General features: G+C 39.6%; 1 protein-coding gene across 2 annotated transcripts; it reads left to right on the top strand.

Moving 5' to 3' along the window:
* Positions 1-344: 344 nt before the first annotated feature.
* Positions 345-17,202, top strand: LOC148903477 (mitochondrial carrier homolog 1-like). Of its 2 annotated transcripts, none has more exons than XM_089003408.1 (12): positions 345-558; positions 2,456-2,540; positions 5,556-5,662; positions 5,754-5,819; positions 10,010-10,067; positions 13,389-13,440; positions 13,774-13,833; positions 13,929-14,025; positions 15,094-15,141; positions 15,223-15,290; positions 15,971-16,046; positions 16,129-17,202. In XM_089003408.1, exons 1-12 carry the CDS (start codon positions 478-480, stop codon positions 16,192-16,194), a joined length of 864 nt encoding a protein of 287 aa, XP_088859534.1. In that variant the 5' UTR covers positions 345-477; the 3' UTR covers positions 16,195-17,202. The 2 variants fall into 2 exon arrangements, with proteins under 2 accessions (XP_088859534.1, XP_088859545.1); XM_089003419.1 differs by having other exon boundaries at positions 347-558; positions 5,757-5,819.
* Positions 17,203-17,220: the final 18 nt, after the last annotated feature.

Genomic DNA, 17,220 nt, shown 5'->3' with positions numbered 1-17,220 from the left:
TGGGACTATTAAAGGTCTCCTGATTCTGAAATAAAATGTATTATGATTATTATTAATAACAATATTATGATTAATATTACTAAGATGACTACTACTACAACTACTACTACTACTACTACTACTAATAATAATAATAATAATAATAATAACATATGAATCAGAATATGAAATGTTTCTAGGTGTGGTAAATAGAATAAATAAGGTGGTTTCAGTAGCACGAAACTGTGTTCGCCTAATGGCGAAAGACAGCTCGAATGGGTTCCACAGCCCGCCCACGATCCTCGCGAGTTTGGAGAATGATGGGTGAATATTGTTCACCGAATTAATTTTGAACAGTCAAAGGCGGAAGTGATTACTAGGACGTATCGACTTCCGTCCACTCCCGTTTCGGGCAACCGAGGAACGATACTTCAGCAAGAGAACATTTCCACGCAAACAAGCGATGTGCAGGAGGACGCCACCCCGACTGGAGCAAACATGAATGCCGAAGTTCTTCTGCTGGGAGCTGGGATGACAGCCGTCACACATCCGCTGCTTTATGTGAAGCTGCTCATTCAGGTATCGTTAGCCCAATGAGCTATGCCAGCGAGGCAGTCACGTGGTCGGCTGGTTTTATTCAAAAAGTAACCGTTTTTAATTCCCTTCAGAATTTGGCGTTTATATCGTGAAAACGTAAAACCAGCTGCCCCCTTTCAACTGCAGTGCGAGCTCGAAGTGTTTAATGTGCTTTCATTATCTTGCAATCGTACTAAACTGCGCCGAAAGCATTTTTGGATGCTTTGGTTTTGGATTTGCCTTTATTAGTCTCCGCATCTGGAGAAATTTAAATTTCACAGCAGCAAAGTGATGTAGTGTGTGTGTTAACTAATGTACAGTAAACTCAAAAATTTGTAATTTTACTGAGAATGTATTAAAAAAAATATATTTGTGAAATGGTCAGATAGCTAATGATTTACAGTGAGACCTTGGCTTACGAACTTAATTGGTTCCCAGACAGAGTGTGTATCCCAAACATTTCTTCCCATAGGAAGCCATTAAAATGAGAATAATCCATTCCCAGGTTTCCATAAAATATAATTTTCAACTAAATAAGCCTTAAAACTACACACAACATACCTTATTCTATGTATAATAAAAGTGCTATTGTATTGTAATGAAAGAAATACACTGCATTGTATAATAAAGTCACTTTATTTACATTTGTGATGGTCATTGATGGCTTGATGGAATGGCGTCGGAGGTCAGAGTGAATTGTTTTGGAAAGAGAGTCACATTCCATAAGGACTGTAATTAAAGAAATAAACTGTACTGTAAAATAAAGTTTTATTTACCTTTGTGATGGTCATTGATGGCTTATGGAAGGAGAGTCACCTTCCATAAGGACTGTTGGTAACTCAACCTCTGGTGTGGCTTCTCTTCTTTGGACTCATCATTTTTGCTGATTAAAAACCTCTCAATTGACACCTGTTGCTCTCTGACTTGTAAGGTCTTACAAAGCTGAGGCATCATTATCGTTCATTATGTTGATGATTCTCATAGTCACAGTCTTTTCTGGATGGAATTGTTTGATAAAAGCCTGCACATTATTCCACTTTGCCTACATTGCCTTGATGAGCTCACTTGATGCTGCAGCCATCTCCTCCTCCTCACCCTCAGATGTTCTCGAACCATCCGTTGCTGGCTTTAAAATCCTCAATAAGCGCCGAACTTCCAGGTTGCCGCATGGCGATATCGGCGTGAATTAGCAGTGCTTTCTCGCATATAATTGCTTTATTCACGCTGTCGCCGGATAACTGCTTTTCGTTAATCCAAATTAACTGAAGTTTTTCAACTTCTTTAATTGCCCGAGTCCATTGCTTTGACAGCACGGAAACACCCTTTGCAACAGACGCACCTTTGATGGCTTCTATGTTGCGGAGAATGGTAGCAATGGTTGACTTAGCATAGCCGTACTGGGCCACTAAATCACACAAACACACACCTCGTTTGTGTTTTTCAATGATCTCCTCGGCTGTGATTTTGTTTTGTGTCTTCTTCGGCTGTGGCGCGGTCTTTTTCGGTCCCATAATAGCAAAATTATCTGCAAATAGCTCCTCGGAGGTGATCAACGTGTGAAGAGAGAGGGGGTGTGGAGAGAGAGGGGGTGTGGAGAGAGAGGGGGTGTGGAAAGGTGCGCCGGTTGGAGCGCTATTTGGTCGTGTGCGTATCGCGAAAAGTAGTGTGTATTTCAAGGTTTAATTTTCATAAATTTGACGTTCGTAAACCTAAAAGTTCGTAAGGTAAGGTGTTCGTAAGCCGAGGCCCCACTGTACTTGTTTATTTGATAACACCGAAGAAACAAACGGAAATCTGCTACTTACAGGATTGACGTCTACCCTGTTTCTGTTGTGTATCGTACAAATGTGGATTTTACCCGCACTTATGATCTGTATTTTTTTCTTTTGTTTCTTTTCAGGTTGGACATGAACCTCTTCCACCAACTGTAGGCAGAACTATGTTTGGAAGGAGAGTTTTATACCTTCCAGGTTTCTTCTCCTATGGTCAGTAAACTTACAGTATCCATCCATGTCCTATACCATAGGTGGGCAAACGTTTTGACTCACGCGCCGCAATGGGTTTTAAAATTTGACAGAGGGGCCGGGCTAGGAGCATTTGGAGGGAGTGTTTGGACCGGAAATACTAAACCTAAAGCATTAAAGGACAACCGACGTCTCCGGATGTCGTTATGTCCATAATTTATAGTATAGTGTATATAGTGTGTGTGTGTGTGTGTGTGTGTGTGTGTGTGTGTGTGTGTGTGTGTGTGTGTGTGTGTGTGTGTGTGTGTGTGTGTATATATATACAGTAAAGTCTCGTTATATCGGATATACCGATAGTCCCGGTTATATCGATACTATTTACATGCACGCACGGGGAAAATTACATGCAAACAGGGTCGGATATATCAATAGTCCCGGTTATATCGATTTTTTCGGACTCCCTTGAATATCGATATAACGAGACTTTACTGTATATATATATATATATATATATATATATATATATATATATATATATATATATAGTGTGTATATATATAGTGTGTGTATATATATATAGTGTGTGTGTGTGTATATATATATATATATATATATATATATATATATATATATATATATATATATATATATATATATATATATATATATATATATATATATATATATATATATATATATAGTGTGTATAGTGCCACTTAGCAGTTTTTTTGATGACGATACTAGTGCAGCGTGTTCTACCGGAAACAAATTCCTTGTGTGTTCTACATACTTGGCAATAAAGATGATTCTGATAATATTCATAACTGGATGAGTAACAAGAAAGCATCTTCTCCGAATCTGAAGCCATTGTTTTGATTCTCAAGCAAGGCAAGACGTCTTGTCACGAACAAGGAGGGGGTAACCTTCTGAAACTGGCCATTTCCGGATTCATTTTGAAGTCATTTTTATTGGTGTCTTTCATTTGACTAAAAATATCAGCCTGCGTGTTTTGGGTATTTTAGATGCTATAAAACGTTTTTCTGATGTCAGTAGGAAACAAAAGAAATGGTGCCTTTAAATGTAGTGTGTACAAACCTCATAGCACAGTAAGAACACTACAACCCAATTTATTAACTGTCTTTCAAATGTGAAAAATATCCCTGATCAGTTAATAAATTTGTCTCAAGGAATATGCAAGATATGGCGTTTACATACTGTTTCGCAGATACTGGGAGGAGGAAATGGAAATAGATTAAAATAACATATGCACTGTGATTTATCAAGATTGCGTCTGTTTTTAATCAGATTCAATCGAAGGTGCAAAGTTAAAGAAATCAACATTTATTGAAAAATGGAATCACTTTCAACATTCAAAACATATTATTCCACAACGAAATATTCAAGATCAATAATACCTACTTGTGTTAAATTCCGCAAAATCATGGATGGATTGTCTTGACTTGATTGGCTCACTCTACTAACTCCACGGACGCCCTCGCCTTCACGCGCAAACAGTACACGCGTACCGTCGCCAAGCACACAGACATAGGCTACCTGCAGTGAAATTTGCATACGGCAGCCAATCAGAAGCCTGCTTCTTTCTTCCGGACTTTCGCAAGCGTTATAAGGTCGTGCATTTGCATATCATTTTCCAAAATAGATACACAGAACCTCAGCCAGAGAAGACAGATTCAAAAGAAGCTAACAACATATGTGACGCTACAAAACGTAAATTTACATTAAACCGTGACTGTAAAGTGTACGTGAGACTTATGAAAGGGGCTTAGTGGCTTGTAGCAAGCAATGCAGACGTTGCATTGTGCACCATGATGACAAATGACTACTGCAGCAAAATCTACAGCCATGGACATTTGCTGTAAATTAAGCAAGGTAGCGTTTGTGCTAGGTACATCCTTAATTTAAAAAAAACTACTTTGAGACAATGTTTTTTTTTAATGTGATTACTCGTCTTATTCTGTTTCAAGTTGTGAAAAATGGGGCAGGCAACTTTTCAGAGTTATCTGCCCTGTTGTCCGCTAACTTTTTGTCATGAGTTTCAGACACTGTTTTTACTATAATTTGGACAAGTTCGGCGGGCTGGATTAAAAAGACTTAATGGGCCGTATGTGGCCCACGGGCCGTAGTATGCCCATGTCTGTCCTATACAGTGATGCTAGTAACATTTTAAAAAATAACGTCTTACCCAACAAAACGTCCTTTACCCAGTAATGACGAATTCAATCTGTTACTGATCTGAGTGCAGTTACTTTGCAAGATCACAATTAATGCTTTACAATACATGTTGATTTATATAGCGCTGAAACAAAGCACTTGACATAGACAGCTATCATATACAGGAAATAAAGCAATCACAAAGATAGTAAAAAGCAAAGGAATTAACCATCATGTCGAAGAGTTTATAGAAATCTGTCACTTATTCAAAATGGTGAATATGCAGTTAATGCCTCATGATGTCAGCAGTGAGTGTTGAATATGAATCGCACCTTTTTCAATTTTAACTCATGCACCCAATAATTAACAATGAATTAAAAGAGGTGACCAAACGCCAAGATGAAAAAACACATCAAACCGTACATTACAGAACGCATAAAGGGGAACGATTGTCTTTATATGCGACTTCATAATTTACACTCACATCTGTGTGAGCTTGGCCAAAACAAACATGCGGATCAAACCTCTAAAGATGGAAGACACTGATTTGCTGTGGCGACCCCTTGAAGGGAAAAGCCGAAAGGAAAAGAAGATCTGTGTGAGTGACATCCTGTATGTGTATGTTATGTGCAGTCAAGTGTAGAAATACCAATTTTGATTCATTTAAAAATAAATGAAAATCAAGTAACTGTCAATGTTGAAATCCATATTTTTTTAAATAAGATTATGTAATCAAATGTAGGATTCAGTAATTTCACCAAGCTTCTTTTAACATCATGCAATCAGTACAAGATAACTGTGGCAACACTGGCGCGGTAAATACATTGCGGCGTGACGTCCAATGAATGCGTGATGTGTTTGCAGCACGGCACATTGTTAAGGTTGATGGAAAGAGGGGGCTCTTTCGAGGCCTGTCACCTCGTATTGTGTCTATTGCCATCTCCACTGTAATCAGGACCAAAACAAAAAAGGTAAAGGAGAACCTGAATCTCCTCTTTTGTCAGCACAATACACAGAATAGCCACAGTTATAGTGCACATTGTCTTTTTCTTCTTTCTTGAGAAGCTGGTGCGAGACTCCGAGACGGATGACAACAAGCAAACCCCTCTTAGGAAATTAATGAAAGAGGTAAGGTCAGCTTTGGTCTGCTTTGAGATAATGTGACATTAGGCTTCCAATCAGTAAATAACTTGTTTGAATGATTTCTTTATTTTATTCATTACCATATTTCAGCACTTCATTCTTGTGTAAATGCATGGGTTGGCTTGTGACTGACTTGACCGTCTATTGTTTCTTTGCTGAGTATTTGTCTGACCTTTTGCTTTACTAGTGCTCTTTTCCTGCTGTTTTTCTGTGTTAAATTGGTTCAAATCTTTTTTTGCAAGATAGGAAGTATCAGTGCTTTGTCTCAATTGGTAATCATAATTCTCATCAAACGAAGATCAGATGTGGGATTCCACAATGTTCCACTCTTTGTCCACTTCTGTTCAAGTTCTATATGGTTCACCTTGCTCAGGTTATGGAGCACCACAACCTATGCAGATGACATGCAGGTTTACATTTTAGTGTCATCAGGTTTGTTTGCCACTGGAAGAAATATCCTTCATATTGTGTCTTCGGAGATCTTAAAATAATTAGATGTACAATGATACCTTTACCTTAGCTTACGAACACTTTAGCTCACGTTTCACATTGCGAACATTAAATTCGTGAAAATATAATCTTGACATATGAACTAGTTTTCAGCGGACGAACCAAACCACACGGTCGAACAGCACCACGGTGGCTGGCGGACTAGTTTTTGTCACCACCTTTCTTTGAGTGCAGTCGTGGTTTTTTTATCGAGTGGCGTACTTTTGCTATTATGGGACCGAAGAAGACCCCACCGCAATCTATTGTTGAGGCGAAGAGGACTCAAAAGAAAATTACGGTTGAGCAGAAGGAGATCATCGGAAATCAGGAACGAGGTGTGCGTTTGTGTGACTTAACGTCCCAGTACAAGTATGCTCAGTCTACCATTGCTACGTGTGGCGAAGGGTGTTTCTATGTTATCTAAGCTACGGTCTCAGGCAATACGAGAGGTTGAAAAACTTCTGTTGATCTGGATTAACGAAAAGCAGCTATTTTGGGATTGTGTGAGTGAGGGTATTATCATTGAGAAAGCACGGCAACTTCACTCGGATAGCATCAAGAAAAAGGAAAAACGACTTTATTATGCTGTTCAGTTTATTTATTTAATTGCAATACAATAGCATGTTTATTATACATAAAATAAGGTATACTTTGTGTAGTTTTAAGGCTTATTTAGTAGAAAATTTTGCCTTATGGGGACCTGGGAATGGATTACAGTGAACCCTCGTTTATCGCGGGAGATACGTTCCAAAATAGGTGAAATCCGCGAAGTACAATGTAGTCAGCTTTTCTTTTTTTTATTTATTTATTTATTTTACAATCCAATACTGTACTGCAGAATGAAACAAAAAAATAAAACCTCTTTTCAGGCACAACATTTGTTTAATAAATAGAAATATTAACATTTTCTTACAAATAACTAATAGTTTAAAGAATGGTGTTGTAAAACAATGTTTTTTATATAGTAATGATTACAAGGTAGGAAACATTGTCACTCCCGTATTTCACAGTCCCTGCTGCTGCGCCTCTTCGTCCTGACTCTGCTGCACTGTAGCGTCTTTTTCTACTGAAGGCTGCGCAGGAGTCTTTCTCCGAGAGAAGAACATCGTTATGGGTAGTTGTTGGCATTCTTTCTTTTTCTGACCAAGAAGATTTTTATAAACGGGCATGCCACCTTCAATTATATTTGAGAACTGCAATGAACGACACATCAAAAGGTCCCATTCTAGTGCCGCGCGCTGAAGTTGAGTGTCCATTCTCATCATGGTTGCTATGCGACCAACTGTTTGTCCTTCCTCCTCTTCAACAAGTGTGTCTTCTTCCTCTTCTCCGCCATCCTCGCTTGGTGGCTTTGTCATCTCTGCCAGGTCTTCGTCCGTCAGTGGTTGTGCGTGTGCATCAATCAGGTCATTGACCTCATCAGCGGTCATGTCATTATAGCCATCTCCTCTGAGCTGTTTCCACAGCTGAATCCACTGCAGAGTGATGCAGCTCGTCAACAGATGATCCGGTCGCGTTTTGCACTGCCTCTGGCCACAGTCTTTTCCAGCACGAATTCAAAGTCCCAGTTTTCATCTCCTGAATGGCCCTCTGAATATTTAGGAGACATAATGCAATGGTGTATCCGCGCCAGTAGTACTTCAGTGAGAAATCTGGATCCGAGTCCACGGACTCAACAAGATGCTGCAGCGTGTTGCGCGTATACAGGGCTTTGAATGCGCGGATGATTCCTTGGTCCATGGGCTGAATCAGTGATGTCGTGTTCGGTGGCAGAAATTCTATTTTCACACCATCGTATGACAAATCATCAGCGTGACCCCCGGCGTCGTCAGCGAGTGGAGGCACTTTAAATTCTAGTGTTTTTCCTCTCGAATAATGCTTGACCTCTGGGATCAAACAGTATTTAAACCAGTCCTGATTGAGAGCTTTTGTCATCCAAGCCTTTGAATTGTACATCCAGTAAACGAGCAACGCATCCTTATTTTAGTTTTTCTGGGCTCTTGGATTTTTAGACCTATAAATGAGCCCTGGCTTTATCATAAAGCCTGCAGCATTTCCACACATAATCGGCGTCACGCGATCTTTTTGGGCCTTAAATACCGAAGCCTTTGCTTCGTCTTGCATAATAAAAGGAGGGCATTTTTTTCCAAAATCAGGCTGTCTCATCCATGTCCTTGTTCAGGCCTGTATCCTCCTTCCTCAATGATAGTTTTTTTTTGGCTCACGTATTCCTCCACGCCAGCTGCATCCGCGGAGGCGACCTCTCCATGCAGAGAAATATTTTTAAGTCCAAAGTGTTTCTGAAATTTCTCAAAAAAGCCTTGACTGGCATTAAATGTGCTTGAGACGGCATGAACAGCACTTGTTGATGGCCCAGGATCCGCATCCCTCTCCCCTTCGCTGTCATGAAGAACATCGCTGTCAGCAAAAGTCTCATAAAGTTTTTTTCTCTTTTGTACAGATAACGTTGGTATCCGGCGTAATGCTCTTTTTCCTGCAGTCATTAATCCACAAAGCTAACGCAGATTCCATCCTTACAATGGCCTTGTTGCGGACTGTCACAACTCTTTTTGCATCCTTGTTAAAACTCATTGCTGCTGTCGTCCTTATATTATTTTCCTCCTTTTTGTAACGAACTGAAGATTTGTTTATTCCGTAATGGCGCCCTACAGCCGCGTAGCTTTTTTGGTCTAATGACCAGTATCAACTTTTTTCACGTGGAGAAAACAGTAACGCCCCCAAGGCAATCAGTATTCACTGTAAAAAAAAATATCACTGTAAAAAAGTCTGCAAAGCCGCGGTAGGTGAAGCATGATATCGATCACTGTAATTGGATTGGATTGGATTTGCCTTTATTAGTCTCGCAGTGGAGAAATTTACATTTCATAGCAGCAAAGTTATGAAAGAAATAGTAATAATAATAAAAATGATGATGATAATAATAATACATTTCATTTCTAAGCGCCTTTCAAAACTCTCAAGGTCACTTTACAGACACAGGATAAATTTTTCTGTGGCTGAGCAGCGGCAAATAACCCTTGTTATAGGACAAAGGGGGGTGCTGGGCGGGGCTTGAGTGACATCATTGTTGGGAACCAATCTGGCTACATGCTTGTAAAAAACCTCTGAGTCATTTGGCTTTTTTATTCTGAACATTTTTTCTCCCTGAAAAAATCTGTGATGCACTGAATAAGTGAAGCGCGAAGTAGTGAGGGATCACTATTCTCATTTTTAATGGTTTATTATGGGAAAGAAATGTTTGGCCGGCGAACTTTTCATCTTACACACACTTTTTGGGAACCAATTATGTTCATAAACTGAGGTATCACTTTATATATGGTAGAGAATATACCCAATATAAGTTATCATATTTAAAAGTCTCATGTTGTATGCTTTGTTGGCCGAACACAAGGCTCACAATGGGGGGCACAGAAAATCTCAGGTCAATCTGACGTGAACAGACACAGCCTATTATACTATCATCCTCGGGTAGGAGATCTGGCCTTGGGCAAAATTTAGGATTTGGTAACTCCGTCACAGGAAAAGCTCATTAGCTAGGTTACAAATCTATTAGTTCATGCAAATTAAAATGTCTACGTTCTGTTGTTTTTATGGATGTTGATGCTTGGGACGTCCAGGGGTATGGTATTCAAATCAAGATGTTTTACTTGCCTTGCCTTGTTTAGACTTCTCACGAGATGTTCATCCAGTGCCTCTCCAGAATAGCCGTCCATCCATTTTACGGTAAGACAACAAGTGGAGTGCCTGTGCTATTTCTTCATGCTGAAACAAAGTATTTCAAGGCTCAAAGAGAATGGAATGTGTATTCAAACGACATGACAGTCAGGTGTGAATATTTTCCAAATTTACTTTTCAAAGCAATCCCCTTGGATGTGTGAGTAGCATTGTGTTGCTATGACATTCCTGCAAAGGTATCCTAACACCCCCAATGCTGATGCTTCACCCATCCAAACATGTATTTTATTGTATTTATTTATTTGTAAAAAATCATGATGAAAAATGATATAGTACAGTAACTGACATTTGTATCTAATATATAACTGACATTTGTATCTAATTTTATGATATCAGCTTGGAGCAAAACTGAAGAAATGACCATGTTAAGTGGTCAATGTCCAGTTTATACAACAGTGTAAATTAACCCCTCTGGAATAAAAATACCACACTGCCATTAATGTCCAAATCGCTTCAAAGAAAATTATTTAACTCATTCACTGCCAGACGATGTGCAAAAATGTGTCCACTCCAGTACTGTTTTATTTGTCATTTTCACTGAAATTGCAGGACCCCCAGAATATTGCGTTTTCGGACTACATAAACATTCAATACAGTGTTAGAAACCTTCGACTCTCTTCTTTCATCAGAAAAAAAACAGAGTTAATTCCTAAATGAATTACAGTAAAGTCTCGTTATATCGATATCGGATATATCGATAGTCCCGGTTATATCGATACTATTTCTATGCACGCACGGAGAAATTTACATGCAAACAGGGTCGGATATATCGATAGTCCCGGTTATATCGATATTTTTTCGGACTCCCTTGAATATCGATATAACGAGACTTTACTGTATATGGGTCTGGAATTATCTGAACTTGAAATGGGGCCGGATGTACACAATACAATACATATTGATTTATATATCACTTGAACAACAGCTGAAGCTGCAACAAAGCGGTAACATGGAAAAAAGGGAAATGCTGCCCCCTCATGGGGGGGGGGGCTTTGTTGGCACCCCACCCACCAAGAAAAACCAAAACCTGAACAAGTTTGGGAATGGTGCTGTACATCACACTTTTCAATTCCCAAATAAATTCGATGGCAGCAAATTAGTTAATATTTATGTGTTCATATTTACTGTATTAAATGTGCTTGTAAGTATTGTGAAATAGTGAGCTTTATATGGATGTGTAGCTTGAAGACTCTTTTCTCCTTTGCCAGTCATGTCAGTGCGTTGTATGGCCAGTTTGTTGGCAGAGAGGTCAAGTACAGGTGAGGCTTTCTACAGTGTATCCACAAATTATGTGAAACGTCTGGAATTTCATTTCAACGTGGACAACATCCCACCTGTCGGTTACGAGCTAACTGAAAGTAAACAAGAAGCTGTAGTGTCCATTGATGAAAAAAGAGATTTGTTCAATTCTCTTGTCCCGTAGAAAAAAAGCACAATAATTTACAATTGCAATGTTGACAAAAAAAAAAGGCAAAATGTTTAAAATCATTCGGCTACCATTTGGCTAACACATCAGGAGCTATAAGCTACTAATACCACTTAAATTTGAAGCCATTTGAGTGATTGGTGTGAATTTTCTGTTGTGTTCACAGTGGAATTCTCAATAGTGTCAGGGGGATCTTTCAAGAAGAAGGAGTCGCGGGATTCTACGTGTAAGACGTCCTTTGCCGATTTCCCTGCAAGAAAGCGTGCAGCTTAGCCCGCGAACCCGGTCAATTAACCGCTGTACCCATTATTCTATCTGCAGTGGTTTAATGCCTTACGTAGTGGGCGAGGTCCTCTTCTTGTGGTCTTGCAATCTACTGGCGCACTTTATTAACACTTACGCTCTTGGTGACGAGACGGTAAGTTCATCTTTCACGAACAGCCGTCATTCTGGAGTGCCTTTCATTTAAATGGTAAAATAAAAGTGTGTGTCTATCGCAGCCCCTCCAAGTGATCTTAACTCATTCACTGCCATTCACAATTTTTTTTCCGGGAATTGAAAATATGACGTAGAGCGCCATTCTCGAATTTGTTCGGGTTTTGTTTTTTCTTGTTTGGGTGCTGATAAAAGTGCTGGCCATGGCCTCGGGCAATGTTTTTCCCTTCCACAAGGCGGCAGCATTTCCCCCTTTTCCATGTTAGCACTTTGTTCAGTATTTCAAGGCTCAAAGAGAATGGAATGTGTATTCAAACGACATGACAGTCAGGTGTGAATATTTTCCAAATTTACTTTTCAAAGCAATCCCCTTGGATGTGTGAGTAGCATTGTGTTGCTATGACATTCCTGCAAAGGTATCCTAACACCCCCAATGCTGATGCTTCACCCATCCAAACATGTATTTTATTGTATTTATTTATTTGTAAAAAATCATGATGAAAAATGATATAGTACAGTAACTGACATTTGTATCTAATATATAACTGACATTTGTATCTAATTTTATGATATCAGCTTGGAGCAAAACTGAAGAAATGACCATGTTAAGTGGTCAATGTCCAGTTTATACAACAGTGTAAATTAACCCCTCTGGAATAAAAATACCACACTGCCATTAATGTCCAAATCGCTTCAAAGAAAATTATTTAACTCATTCACTGCCAGACGATGTGCAAAAATGTGTCCACTCCAGTACTGTTTTATTTGTCATTTTCACTGAAATTGCAGGACCCCCAGAATATTGCGTTTTCGGACTACATAAACATTCAATACAGTGTTAGAAACCTTCGACTCTCTTCTTTCATCAGAAAAAAAACAGAGTTAATTCCTAAATGAATTACAGTAAAGTCTCGTTATATCGATATCGGATATATCGATAGTCCCGGTTATATCGATACTATTTCTATGCACGCACGGAGAAATTTACATGCAAACAGGGTCGGATATATCGATAGTCCCGGTTATATCGATATTTTTTCGGACTCCCTTGAATATCGATATAACGAGACTTTACTGTATATGGGTCTGGAATTATCTGAACTTGAAATGGGGCCGGATGTACACAATACAATACATATTGATTTATATATCACTTGAACAACAGCTGAAGCTGCAACAAAGCGGTAACATGGAAAAAAGGGAAATGCTGCCCCCTCATGGGGGGGGGGGCTTTGTTGGCACCCCACCCACCAAGAAAAACCAAAACCTGAACAAGTTTGGGAATGGTGCTGTACATCACACTTTTCAATTCCCAAATAAATTCGATGGCAGCAAATTAGTTAATATTTATGTGTTCATATTTACTGTATTAAATGTGCTTGTAAGTATTGTGAAATAGTGAGCTTTATATGGATGTGTAGCTTGAAGACTCTTTTCTCCTTTGCCAGTCATGTCAGTGCGTTGTATGGCCCAGTTTGTTGGCAGAGAGGTCAAGTACAGGTGAGGCTTTCTACAGTGTATCCACAAATTATGTGAAACGTCTGGAATTTCATTTCAACGTGGACAACATCCCACCTGTCGGTTACGAGCTAACTGAAAGTAAACAAGAAGCTGTAGTGTCCATTGATGAAAAAAGAGATTTGTTCAATTCTCTTGTCCCGTAGAAAAAAAGCACAATAATTTACAATTGCAATGTTGACAAAAAAAAAAGGCAAAATGTTTAAAATCATTCGGCTACCATTTGGCTAACACATCAGGAGCTATAAGCTACTAATACCACTTAAATTTGAAGCCATTTGAGTGATTGGTGTGAATTTTCTGTTGTGTTCACAGTGGAATTCTCAATAGTGTCAGGGGGATCTTTCAAGAAGAAGGAGTCGCGGGATTCTACGTGTAAGACGTCCTTTGCCGATTTCCCTGCAAGAAAGCGTGCAGCTTAGCCCGCGAACCCGGTCAATTAACCGCTGTACCCATTATTCTATCTGCAGTGGTTTAATGCCTTACGTAGTGGGCGAGGTCCTCTTCTTGTGGTCTTGCAATCTACTGGCGCACTTTATTAACACTTACGCTCTTGGTGACGAGACGGTAAGTTCATCTTTCACGAACAGCCGTCATTCTGGAGTGCCTTTCATTTAAATGGTAAAATAAAAGTGTGTGTCTATCGCAGCCCCTCCAAGTGATCTTAACTCATTCACTGCCATTCACAATTTTTTTTCCGGGAATTGAAAATATGACGTAGAGCGCCATTCTCGAATTTGTTCGGGTTTTGTTTTTTCTTGTTTGGGTGCTGATAAAAGTGCTGGCCATGGCCTCGGGCAATGTTTTTCCCTTCCACAAGGCGGCAGCATTTCCCCCTTTTCCATGTTAGCACTTTGTTCCAGCTTCAGCGCTATATAAACAAATATTTGTGTATTGCATTGAATTTTGAACGGCCGCCCTCATTTCAAGCTCAGATGATGATAATAATAATAATACATTTTATTTCTAAGCGCCTTTCAAAACTCTCAAAGACACTTTACAGTCACGGCATAAGAATTTTTTTGGTTGGGTGAGCAGCAGCAGCCATTCGCGCCACCGTTCACTCTACCCAGAAGTAACACAGCAAAGAAGTTATGAAAGGAAGAGGAAAGGAAAGACAGTAGAAAAACAAAATACAAAACACAGGAGCTGCTGTAAAGGCAGCCACTCCATCTCCAAGTAAAAAAAAAAAACCCACAAACCCATATAATTTATGATTTAACTTTTTTTCTGATGACAAGAGTCTTAGATTTCTTACGCTGCATTGAATGTTTATGTAGTCCGAAAACACAATATTCTGTGGGTCCTGAAATTCCAGTGACAATGACAAAAACTGGATTGGACACATTTTTGCATATCATCTGGCAGTGAATGAGTTAAAGTGCTTTCAGGAGCAAATGTAAGAAGGCCACATGGGGCAGTTTGTTGCGGTTTTATCACAGTAAGAGTGGAGGATGCATTGTTTAAGCCATCTGGGCTCGATATTATAGGACCAATTCATTTATTTTGTAGGACACACACCACATGAAAACATTAAATTCCTCTTTAATACATTTTACAATACTGTATATTCCATTTTGTAAAGGGCCATATACTTCTCTTCCCTTGAGTTGTGGTTTTGTTGTCTGCCTACAGTTAAGCCAGTCTTCAGCTGTGAGAAGTTACACAAAGTTTGTGTTGGATGTAAGTTCAACATTCCCGCGCAGCACACAGTGTTGAGTTTGTGGCACAAAGTCAACAACTTCTTACTCTTCTTTCCTGTAGTTCGCTGTGAGCATCCTAACGTATCCGTTTGGGGTGGTGGCTGACGTTATGACCATCAACAACTGTGGGTGAGTCACTCTGGTCAGATGTGCTTTGATTCAACTATTCACACAAACAAATGCCACACCTATGAAATGAAGGTGGTCTTTTCTGAATTTCCTGTTAACACTTTTCACGGTAAAACACCATCGATAGCACTATAGGTCCATTTTCTGGTTCGCTTCTCTTTAAAAGGTTCGCGGGCCGTACTGGGGCCTATCCCAGCTGTCTTTGGGCAATGGGTGGAGGACACTTTATATTTTCGTATGTAGCCGACACAAATGCAACACTGATGGTATTTCCGGCTTGAAAATGCGAACAGCGTCTATTTATGTGTTACCAGCATCAATGTGTGTGGAAACGAAGGCTGGATGACGTTGGATGAAGCGGATGTTAGCCAATTGTGTTTTAGATTTGATTACGGTAGATTACATTAGTCTATTTCTCTCACACTGGAGAAGTTTACATTTCACAGCAGCAAAAACAAAATATAGGAGCTGCTGTAAAGGCAGCCACTCTCGCAGTGCCCTCTCGAAGTAAAAAAAAAACAAATGTGACACAAGACACACAATCATTCAATCTCTAAACACTTTTCTGCACCCTCTTTGTTGCATGAAGCAGTTCAAGATGAAAGAGAAGAGGATCAAAGAGTATTTTTCACCAGTTTTAAATGAAGAAATATACTTTGCTGTATGATTTTTGTTGGCAGTTTGACTGCAGGTCTTCCTCCGCACTCGCCCAACTTCACGTCTTGGCTGCACTGCTGGAATTACCTCAGCCACAGGGTATTGTGTTCTTGTCATCTTGAGCGGAGCGATACTGTCCAGAGTGAGTCGGTTGCATTTGAAGCCAAGCTCTTTGTTTCAGGGTCTCCTGTTCAGAGGATCCACATTATTCTCTCGCCGAGTGCCTGTCACCTTTATCCATGACTGACATCGTCGTCATCATCATCACCAAGAACATGGCGATTGTCACTACTGAAGTGACAACATATTTTCTGTTTGTATATCAACAGAATGATCAAATGTCACAAAGAATACAAAAAGGATGACATTTGCTGTTTTGTTTTTCCTTTTGATGGAAGGACTGATGAGTGGCTGGCACATGCGCCTCGCAGCTGTGAGCTTCGGAAGTTAAACAAGTGTCTTGCTTTCCAATCTTGAGTTTGCATGTTGTCCCTGTGATTGTGTGGGTTTTCTCCGAGTACTCGAACTTCCTCCCACATTCCCAAAATAGACATTCTCGTGAGAATTGTATTTATTTTTTCATCAATATGGTAACAAGCCTTTTGCATCGTTGTCAGTTTCAACCAGTTTGCTAAAACAAGCAGCATTCAAAGAGCCCATCCAGTCTTCAGGAAGTAAAAAGCTGTCCACCAAGACATATTTTCGAAAAGGACATATGTCAAATGTGATTTCATGACATGACTTTTGTACAAAATGTGGTCAACAATGATGAAGATAAATTGAGGCAATTGTTTGAGAACATGGACGATAATCCTTTGTGACTTAAAACCATGAGTTTATTGGACAGTGTTGCCATTGAGGAAGGAGCACACAAGACTGAACGTAGACATGTGTTTATTTCAACGGCTAACAAGTGGATCTGATAAATGCGCGCGTTCCCGGGGGTCGGCGCTCGTTTGCATGTATTAGCTCTAGAATTGCCACAGTTATCCAAGTAATGGCGGAGGGATCAAAAGGACCATAACTAATTCAATGAGCCATTCGCAGTTACACTGTACTTAGGCTTGCATGGCTTAATCTTTGAGATAACTCCATTGCCTCGTCTAAGAACACTGATCAACAACACATTTTCAAAGATAGCTTTGAGAAGAGCGATGATATATCCTTTATTTGTCTCACTTTGGCGAAATTGTGTGTCCCCAAGTATATTTTTCTGCTGATTAAAATAAAATAAACGTCTCTGGACTTCCTTCCATCTCAAGTTGTTGAGATA

The sequence above is a fragment of the Hippocampus bargibanti genome, linkage group LG01, assembly GCF_051943395.1.
Source record: "Hippocampus bargibanti isolate YZ-2025 linkage group LG01, ASM5194339v1, whole genome shotgun sequence".
Lineage (NCBI taxonomy): Eukaryota > Metazoa > Chordata > Actinopteri > Syngnathiformes > Syngnathidae > Hippocampus > Hippocampus bargibanti.
Note: the sequence above shows the minus strand (reverse complement) of the source record. Positions and strands in the feature narration are given on the sequence as shown.

Coding starts and splice junctions, on each gene's coding strand:
- LOC148903477 (XM_089003408.1), top strand. CDS start 478: ATGAATGCCGAAGTTCTTCTGCTGGGAGCTGGGATGACAGCCGTCACA. Junction 13,441..13,773: donor GGCAGAGAGGTCAAGTACAG/GTGAGGCTTTCT, acceptor TTGTGTTCACAG/TGGAATTCTCAATAGTGTCA. Junction 13,834..13,928: donor GGAGTCGCGGGATTCTACGT/GTAAGACGTCCT, acceptor TTCTATCTGCAG/TGGTTTAATGCCTTACGTAG.